This window comes from Pteropus alecto, unplaced genomic scaffold (genome assembly GCF_000325575.1).
Source record: "Pteropus alecto unplaced genomic scaffold, ASM32557v1 scaffold226, whole genome shotgun sequence".
NCBI lineage: Eukaryota > Metazoa > Chordata > Mammalia > Chiroptera > Pteropodidae > Pteropus > Pteropus alecto.
The window spans coordinates 1,468,704-1,478,875 of NW_006440132.1; the positions used below are offsets into that span (position 1 = coordinate 1,468,704).

Genomic DNA, 10,172 nt, shown 5'->3' on the forward strand with positions numbered 1-10,172 from the left:
TTGAGACTCAGAAACTTAAGTGGCTTATATCCGGCACAGCGCCTCTGCACCTACCACATATGTAGCACACAGAACACTTGATGCGTGAGTGCATGAGTGGAATGAATGAATGACCAGCCTTACTGGAGGTCACTCAGCTGTTAAGTGTTAGAGCCAAAGTTCAGCCTTAACCTCCGCACTGCGTACCTCCCAGGTGGCTCAGCTCTCTGTCCCTTCTTTGGCCAAGGCCTCGTGGTCGTCATGTGCAGTCTTGGCAGTCTTAATAGCCTGTTGTTTAAATGCTAACTCATCTCTTGTACACATGTTCTCTCCTAGTGGCCTTGTCCCCAAGTTACCAGATGACCTGGATGGCATCAGCCCCATCGCTGGTTTGGGAAATGGTGGTAAGTATACACAGCCGAGTGTTGTCTTGAGTAAGAACAAGGGAAGTAGACACCAGACCATGAGGGCCTGAGGCCTTGAGCCTGGAACTGGGTTCTGACGCCTCTGGGCCCAGAACCTGCCCTGGCCTGGCTAGTTGCTCGCAGTAGGTGCTCGGTATTTTATACATATATTTTATACATATATTCACGTCCTTTCATAAACACTGGAGTAGAGGAATTGATGTCCTGTAGGCCATATTTCTTGCTGCCAAGCTTGTAGGGATTCAGTCAGTGAACCGAATGACTGCATGGAGGCTGAACGTCAAATTGGTGACTAGGTGAGGCACGGAGGGCCTGCTGAGTGGCTGGAGGCTCAGCGGAGCTGCTGTCTGTACTTGCATGTCTCACGGCCTTCCTGGCTGGCTGCAGGGTTCCATTTGCTGGCTGAGGCGCAGCATTCCTACACAGTCCTGCCCTTCGCCAACAAAGAGCTGGTTAGACCACAGGAGACGGCGCTGAGTAAATAAGCAGTCTATTGTGGTTAATCTGGGTGATGGGGGGACTTCTGCTTTGCAGTGTGGGGTTTGCTAAGCATTCTTCATGATTTTTGTTTCTGAAAATAGTGAAAGGCACCATAAGTATCAGTGGGAAGTGCTAATAATTTGACTTGTTGAAATATCTTAGAGATATTTTGATTTGTGTTTTTCCCTCTACTCCAAAGTGATGATATGTGTGCAAACGGAAGAAGTTTTTAGAGCAGATAATGTAAGTGTCACAAGGTTTCTTTCTGGAGAAAACTTTAGCTTGCAGGCCACTCTCAGGTTTGCCTTGAGAACATCTTAACTTTTAACACAAAACCCAGCAATGAGACCCTTCATTTGTAACCAGACGAAATCCACACTATGCAAAAACAGCAATTCTGGTTTCTACTCTTCTCGCCCACAGGCGATTAGAAGCAGAACACAGGTAGCCTGCTCCTTAATTCAGCCCACGTGTTCGTCTGCTTCATGCCAGGCTCTGGGCCGAGCACTGGGAATAGCCTTGAACAGGTTACGGTCAAGCTGAGAAGAGAGTTCAACAAAGAATTATTATGCTCGGTCGTCTGATGAATGTCGGAGGGAAGGAGTAAAGGTGCTGTGAGGTGGAGAAGAGGGAGCTTGACCCTGGGGAACAGAGGAGATGGGTCAGGCCAGTTTCCCAAGAAACTGATACTGGCGCCACGACTTAGAGAATGAATAGGACCTAGATAGGGCCACACACACGGGTGACAGAGCGTGTCCCGTCTGGGGAACAGGGCTGGCGCCCAGGGCTCTTCACGGTCACCCCGCCCCACCCCCCGAACGTCTGCTCTGTGGGATGGTCTCAGAGCACCGTGTCCGCTTCACCTCTGGGCCTGTGCACGGCAGTTCCTTCTTCCTTTTGCCCCGTCCCTCGTCTGCCTGCCGCCTTGCGAAGGCTCGGCTCAGGGCTCACTGCCTTCGTTTCTCCTCAGGCTGACTTAGGTGTGCTGTCTCTCTGAGCCTCATGGATTTCAGTTTGCTTATTCCTGTTGGCTACTTAAAAAAAACCCAGAATGGATCCAGTTCTGAATCACTCATACCCCTGCCGCCCTGGTCTGGGCACCGTGCCCCTGGCCTGGGTGATCCCGGTGTTCTCCTGTCTCCTCGTTCCTGAGCGCCCTCCAGTCTTTCCTCAGCGAGGCAGCAGAGGGAGCCTGCAGGAACCGAAGTCGTTGATGTTGCTCCCCCCGCTCCGTGTGTTCTGTGGGCTCCTTGGGCTCCTCGGGGTCCTGTGAAGAGCCTGCAGAGCCATGCACAGCCCGTCCCCCGGCAGCTGGCTTACCTCCTCGTCCGTCCCCTTTGTTTACTGCCCTCCAGTCCATCGGCATCACGGCTGGTCCTCAGATCCACCGGACATGCTCCTACCTCAGGCTTCTCCCTTTGCCCTGTATTGTCAAGTCTGCCAGATGCCACCTCAGTGAGACCTTCCGTAATTTAACCACTTTCCTTAAAATTGCAGTCCACACCCCACCTTTGGTATGTCCTATCCTTATCTGCTTTATTTTTCTCTATAGCATTTATCATGTTTTAACACACTATATAATTGCCCTATTATTTTATTGTCTGTCTCCTCTTTCTGGAATATCGGTTCCATTTATTTGTTTCGTTTCCTGATGTAGCCACATCTAGAATGATGCCTAGCAGAGAAGAAGCACTTCGTGGATATTTGTTGGAAGAATGCTTTCATTCACTCAACACGCATTTACTCAACACCTAAAAAGTGCTATATGCCCTTTGTGCAGCCCAAGTTTGTTTCCGCCTCTGGCCTGCGACATGGGGGACCTTGGGTGCAGGATCAGTGTCTCCTTCACCGTTGTTTCTTCAGCACCTCACGTGGTGCTTGGCACAGAGTGAGGGGTGTGATAAACATTTGCCGAATTAAAGAAGCTGTGGAAAAATTTGGGTTTTGGTAAAGTCTTTAATTATTCCGAAGCAGGGCTGGGCAGTTTCGGACTCACCGCTTGCTTTTGAAAGTAAGCATTTTTGGGAACACGGCTTCTTTGTTTATGAATTGGCTGCGGCTGTTTTTTGTGCTACAACAGAAGCGTTAGTGATATACTTGGAACAGAGTCTAGGCTTTACGTGTAGCCTGCAAAGCCTGAAGTATTTATAATCTTGTGTCTTAAGAAAAAGTTTGCCAGCCCCTGCTCGTAAGTTGGTTAGACTTGCTTTGTTGTAATTGCTGACATGTGAAGGTGATATCCTGGTCAGCAAAACAGTCTTATTACAAGCAGTAAGGAAGTACGTGTCAGGACCATCTGCTTTGTGTCATGCCCAGTACATCTTCTGAGTTCATGCTCTGTCTGACACACACATTATTACATCGGGGCTGGGGTAAGTAATTTGTCAATATTTGAAATCTAATGGTTTAGAGCTTTCCTTAGACTCAAATCAGTAAATCATGACAGACAGGAAGTACCAGCAGGACATGCTGTGGAAGCTCTTCACATTGTTTTTGTCTCTGGGTTCTATTCCCTAATAGGGATGCTGGGCAATTTGCATACCATGATGTTTTCTCTATTTTACCTTTTTTATAGTGCTCCCAAATGTGTCAGAAGAAACGGTGTCTCCCACCAGAGCCCGGAACATGAAGGACTTTGAAAATGTAAGTGGAGATACCAAGGTCTTATCCCTAGGAAATCACGTCTGCTGCCGCTGTCTAAGCGGACTCAGGAGGGAGCTGTGTTTAAGAAGCGTCTAAGCCGGATAATGCCAGAGTTGGGGGGAATGCTGCGTCTCGTGGGCATCGTCTCTGTGACCGTCCATACCCACGCGGTCGGGCCCTTTATATGTGGACCAGTCATAAGGATCAGCAGTTTCCCGCTTGGGGAGGATGGTGCATTTCTGGTGTCTCGAATGTGCGGATGTCAGCATGCCGCACAGTTGAGAGGCGCTCGTATTTGTCAAGGGCTTTCCTGAATGTCGGGCGCCTTATTTATGGTCCCCATTTAATCTTTGCTGCAACTCTATGAGGTATTGTGTATTATCCCAATTTACAGATAAGGCATCTCATCATTCTTAAGTGGCAGAGCTGGGATTCGAATCCAGGTTTTTAATGGCTCCAAAGCCATTATTCTTTCCACCACATTGGGCCGACTCCTTGCATTTCGTAGACTTCGTCTTCGTTGCTCTTGAGCGAAACGTGAGCAGCCTGGACCCGGTGCTGTGTGGTGCTGGTCTGAGAATGGGTTATTTGGGGGATAGATTTGGCTTCTGTGCTTCATGTCTTCCGGCACTGTGTCTTTCATTTGTTAGTGGAGGAGGTTTGTTGTCAAGTAACAGGAAAATAAGGTTATTTTCCAAATTCCAATTCTCCTTAACAAGTTACCTGTTCAGTGCTTTCATTTATCATGGGAGGAATTAGACCCTTCATTTGTAACCAAATGAAATCCATACTATGCAAGACACGGGAGATATTTATCAGAGGGAAGATGGAGGACACAGAGAGAAGGACGTTCCACAATTATGTTTCTCTCTCCCCAGTTGTCTTTACAGAATAGAGCAGTACCGTCTCTGGATTTAATTTAGAATACTCATTACTGCTAATAGTTATCTGCAAACCACCAGTGGCCAATTGAAGAAATGACTTGTCAGATCTCTAATGGAAACAAGTAATTTCTGAGCTTTGAGTTGTTATAATTTCAACTGTACAACTTGATCTATGCTGTGGGGTCTCAGGCCTCAAATGAATGAGATTTGATTATTTTACATCGTGTATAATTAAAATGTGCTGTACTATTAAATGGTTGTTCCTGTTTTATCATAAGTGTAATAATAGTTACTTCTTATTGAGCTCTTGCTCTGAGTTGGGCATTTTAAGTGTTAGGCTCCTCATATACATTACATTAATATTAAAGCAGCTCTCCAAGATACAGAGTTATTTAATTTACGAGGAGAATAGTTTTGAATTTGATTTCTAGATGGAAAGTTTAATAGAATCTTAGACTTTTAGTTTCACATTGTATTGTCTGCCTTTGAACTGGGAGGAATCCTAGAGTTGAATCCAACCGTCTGTGGGAGAAACTGAGGGCCAGGGATGCGATGTGGCAAAGGGAGTTGAATCCAACCGTCTGTGTTACACGTAGGAGAAACTGAGGGCCAGGGATGCGATGTGGCAAAGCCATTCTCACGTAGGAGAAACTGAGGGCCAGGGATGCGATGTGGCAAAGCCATTCTCAGAGATGTCTGTGTTGCCCCAGGACCACAGCTCTGGGGCCAGACTGCCAGCTCTTCCACTTCCGCTGGGTGACCTTGGGCCAGTCACTTAACCTTTCCGTACTTTCCTTTCTCGGAAATCGGCATGACGATGATTTCTACTTCATAGTGCTGTTGTGAGGACTAAACGAGAGAATTGATGTGAAGCCCATACATCCTAGAGGGTCCATTTTGTGTGTCAGCTGTTACTTGTCCTTATTGTCATTGGTATAGTTATTATTGTCATTTTTTTCCTACTCTTCAAGTGATTTAAGTTTCCCTTGCTCAGACGTGTTCTTGATGACCTAACTACTATTTTTCTTAAAGGCAAGGGAGAGCCTTCTATGCCAATATGTTTTAGGATTTATGTTTTTTCTTTATGACTATGGTCCTTTGGCTACTGTTAGGTTTTTATGGCATTAATATTTTTTACTGTAGCATTTTCAAGGCCAAATTCTGGAGTCGAAATTGAAGTGACCACACTGTTCTCAGTGTCTCCCTTTTAAGTCTTTATAAGTCACTGAATATTTTCATCTAGCCTGAGCTACCAAATGCATGATTTCTATTTCTGTGTTGAGGTAGTCTGAACTTTCTGTGGGATGCTTTTTAGGAACTGCTCTTGGCATCTAATGCTAATTTTAAAGTTAACATGCATATTGAAGAGAAGGCTGGAATACTTTTTTTTTTTAGGCGAGGCAACCCTTGGTTGACCTCACAGATTGCAAGGACCTCATCAGTTTACAATCCCTTGTTTTTTTATTTTTTTACTTCTACAGCACCTGGTCTTCCTAGGTGGTCTCCCATCCAAGTACTAACCAGGCCCGACCCTGCTTAGCTTCCGAGATGGACGGGATCAGGCTTGTTCAGGGTGGCATGGCCGTAGATGAGGCTGGAATACTTTTGATTTAAAGGAGAAACTTATGATTCCTCTTACTGTAGTCTCAGATGATGGATATCTGAACATTAGGGTCTCTTAGCTGGGGTCTAGCAAGACACTAGCCTAGGTCTCCTTTTGGTTTTCTTGGAGTTCATTCATTCATTAATAAATATTTTAAAATATATACCCTGTGCCAGACTGTGTCAGGGGCTGGGGAATTTGCAGTGAATAACCAGATACGTCTCCCTGTCAAGAGGCTCACACTCTGGGGAGATGGATAGGAAAATAGTGCAATGATAGAGGTGAGTATAGGGTGCTGTGAATCCTGGCCTGGGGGATTCAGGGAAGCCTCCCTGGAGGAAGTGTTTCTTGAGTTGGGCCATTAGGGACAGGGAGGGATTGGCCAAGAGGAGAGAACTGGGAGAGCATGCCAGGTACAAGGACTCACATGTGCACATGTCGAGAGAGGCGTAATGGGGTGTGGTGAGGCTGGGGAATTGTGAGTTCCCTTTGGCTGGAGGGAGACTGTGTGCGGGGGCCTGAGAGTGGTGAGGCCATAGAAGTAGGCAGGGGTCAGTTCCTGCAGGAGCTTGTATGTTATGCTGCTTTGTTTGAGTTTGTCCTGAAGGTGAAGGGGAGCCAGCGATGGATTTTAATCTGGAGAGGGAAATGACTGGAATTGGCTTTCAGATCATCCAGACAGGGGCCTGCAAGGAGCGAGCCAGGCTGGTGGCAGTGTGATCAGTCAGGAGGCTGCTGCATGTGGTTTGGGGAAAGGGATGATGTTGGAGCTGAGGGATGGGGTCGAGGAATGTTTAGAAGACAGTCAGAATTTCAGAGCTGGAGGAGCTCTGGGAGTCATTGCTGAAAGCAAAGCCGTGATGAATAAATGTCCTTGTGTACACATCTTTTCACAGCTACACGATTACTTTCTTAGGGTGAATTCTGCTGCTCTTGGCTCTCACCCACCTGCCCTGAGGTGCTGGTGTTGTATCTAGGCCCTCGTTCCTTTTCGTTGATTCTTGATCTCACCTGAGGTCATTGGTCAAATTTATCTATGGCAGGTAGGTGGTTCACATCTTCATATTTGCTCTATAACCTCTATGTTGGGAGTTACTTATTACTGCCAGGGACTAGGTCCCCTAACCCCCCATCCCCCAGTTGTGTGGCCCTGAAGCTTTAGAAGCACCGCAGTGTGTGGATACTATGGGGACTTGGGAATGAGCAGAACTGGGTTTCAGGTCTGGCCTGTGACCTTGGTTAGGTAACTTCTAGAACCTCATTTGTAAAGTGGGGCTAATGTCATCTTGTATTCAGAGTTGTTAGGAAGAGCATGTGCGTGTTGGCGTGGAAAGCTCTGGCCTGAAGCCGGGCCCGTGGTGGGCAGTCAGTGCCTGCCCGCGCTCACTCTCATCTGGAGGTTCTGCTCCATCCATTTTTAGTCTCTGTTGATCCTTCCGTGATGCTCCTCTGACCCCAGAGTGAAACCCCTCACTTCTTGCCGTGGGCCGTGAGACCTGGCCCCGTGGGGTCGGCAGGTGCCTCTGTCACCGCGCGCCGTGCTCTGACCGCACGGACTGCTTTACTCAGCTGCACTGGCAGGGCCTTCACGCGTGCTCCTGCCTCTGCCGGGACCACCTTCCTGTCCTCGGCAGGCAGGCCCCTCCACCTTCACGCCTCAGCTTTAATGTGACCCTGTGAAAGAGGGCATCCTTAATTCCCTTCCCCAACTCACGGGGACCCCCAATATGACTTTTATAGCAAGCACTGAGTACCCTGTCTTTTCCACCATGGATTTTATGACTGTCAATGTATTTATTTATTTGCGGACTCAGTGAACCTGTGTCTTCTCTACGGTATCCCTAATGCTCAGTACTGAGCCTAACAAAAGGGTAGGCATTTCATAAATATGTGTTGATTAAACGAACGTGTGACCTTTTATAAAATACCAAACCTGTAACTTTTGGCTGCCTTATGTGTAACGTGGGAAAAATAGTATTTATCTCATAGGGTGTGGTGAGGATTGAATAACATATGCTTAGAACAGTAGCTGGTCTGCTGCAAATGGGTCTTCAGCAAATGGGGGCGGCTGTTGTTATTGGTAACAAAGCGGCTGGAGGCGGCGTGGCTGGAGGGAGATGGAGCTTGTAATCAGGGTGGGGGCCTGGGGAGCCCGGGTCGAGAGAGCATGCAGTCACCAGGGCAGGGCCGCGTTTAGTGCAAGGCGGGGGAGCAAGAACCGGGAGGGACGCAGGTCCGTGGCAGTGGCTGAGGACAGTCTGTAGCTGGCAGAGTGGGCGTCGCATCCAATCTGATGCTGGCCTGACTGCGCCAGGGGCCTTTGGAACCAGGTGTGGTTTATGGCTGGTGGGGGTGTCTGGGCAGTGTCGAGTACGGGGGTTCGTTCCTGTGGTAGGGTGGCCTCCTGCTTACTGCATTGACTGAGTTCTCATACCTCTACACACCCTGGCCATGCCCTCCAAAAACCAGGCCAGATGGCGGGCTGGGCAGTGTCAATTTTTACAATGTTTTTGAAGGCCATTTGGAAAGAGATTTTGATAGTCACAAAAAAAATATTACTCTTGAGCCCAATAATCCATTTTGGAAAAATTTATCCTAAGGAAACAACCCAGTGGAAAGAAAAAGCTCTGCGCATGAAGGTGTTTGTTGCCACATTGTGTATAACTGTGAAAAATTGGGAACAAGGGAATTATATTTTACGTTTGTTATTTCTTTGAATCCTGGAATAAGCTTGTGATGAAGGTATTTCACAGGTGAGGAAGTTGAGGCTGGAGAGATTAAATGACTTGCTCATGAGCTTGGTGTGACTGAGAAATTCGAAGCCTGGTCTTTCTGATTATAAAGCCTGTACACTTTCCATTAGATCACAATGAATGCATACATGAGAGAATTGGTGAAATAATTGACTGAATCAGTTCAGTAGAATTGAGTGCAGTCATTTTACGTTATAATTATGTGTAATTCTGCAACAACATGAAAAATATTTAGTAGGAGAAAGCAATGGAATATCCACATTCACTTAGGTTATAATTTTACAAAAAAATGTATATTCATGAGCAAAGGCTGAAAAGAATATAACGAGTTGATTTCATAAGGTAGTAGTATGCTAAGTATTGTTTGGGGCTCAGTTTTATTCTGTTATTGCTACAGTAACGATTGTTAGTAAATAGATGTTTGTTTAGGAATAGTTTTCTCGATGATTTGAAGGCACCAGGGAGAGTATTAGAATCACAAACTATTTCCAAATGTCCTCCTCATTTTACTAACCTCGCTGAGCTGCTGCTGGCAGAGTTATCATACACGCATGATTGTTTACCAGAGACGAACTCTGGACAGTGAGAGTGTGTGGTTTTTGCGATGTCCAGGTGAGTAGTCTAACAGTTTTTGGTCTTTCCAAGAGTATGAAAGTTGATGGTGGCCCAAAGATGTGTTTAATGAGGGCTCCAGTGAGAAATGGATTCCTTTTGAAAGCTACCCTGTGTTTCCTGCTTGCTAATGCCAGGCTCTGCCAGGTGCTTTAGCTCCTTTGGCTGTCACAACACCCCTGTGAAGTAATTGATTTTTATCCTTACGTTATAGATGAGCCAACAGGGGCTCAGAGGTGTTAAATAATTTTCCCGAGGTCATATGGCTCACAAGTGGCAGCATTGGGAATTCAGTCCGTTCTGCTGACCCCAGGGCCTTGCTCTTAGCCCTCGCTACCTCGAATGGAAACATGATCTGACGGCTGAGGTTCAGCTTCGGAGGCCCCGGCTCCTGCCAGCCGCTGAAACCGATCGCCAGAGTGAGGCGCCTTGCTTGGGTTTCATTTGGGGCAGGCCTGATTGGAGTCCCCGTGATTCTTTTTCATGTTATTGATTTTTGGTTTTCTTACCCTTTTGGTTTTCTAGATTAGGCAAGGTTTTCGACAGGCAGTGTGAGGAAGCCAGAGTGGCTGACTAGCAGCTCCATCAGAGTGGGGCCCCCGCTAGCTTCAGAAAGCACCACCCCGTAATCATGTTGGGATGCTTCCTATGGCAGATGGCCGCGGTGCCACAGGACCGCTGGGGTTCCGAGGTCTGGAATGTGGCACATACGTCCCTTGTGTTCCTTAACGTTTGAGCATTAGGTTTCTGAGTCATATTTGGTGGGTTTTCTTTTTCTATATTGAGGTATTTA

General features: G+C 47.0%; 1 protein-coding gene and 1 pseudogene across 7 annotated transcripts in view; one reads left to right on the forward strand and one right to left on the reverse strand.

Moving 5' to 3' along the window:
- CDK5RAP2 (CDK5 regulatory subunit associated protein 2) overlaps window positions 1-10,172 on the forward strand; it is a 157,747-nt gene that overhangs the window by 8,906 nt on the left and 138,669 nt on the right. For all 7 annotated transcript variants that reach the window (XM_025050458.1, XM_025050456.1, XM_025050457.1 and 4 more), the window contains exons 2-3: window positions 316-383; window positions 3,460-3,527. In XM_025050458.1, the coding sequence (XP_024906226.1) occupies window positions 316-383; window positions 3,460-3,527 (136 nt within the window). The remainder of the gene's footprint in view (window positions 1-315; window positions 384-3,459; window positions 3,528-10,172) is intronic.
- On the reverse strand, window positions 5,884-6,001 carry LOC112484043 (annotated as a pseudogene).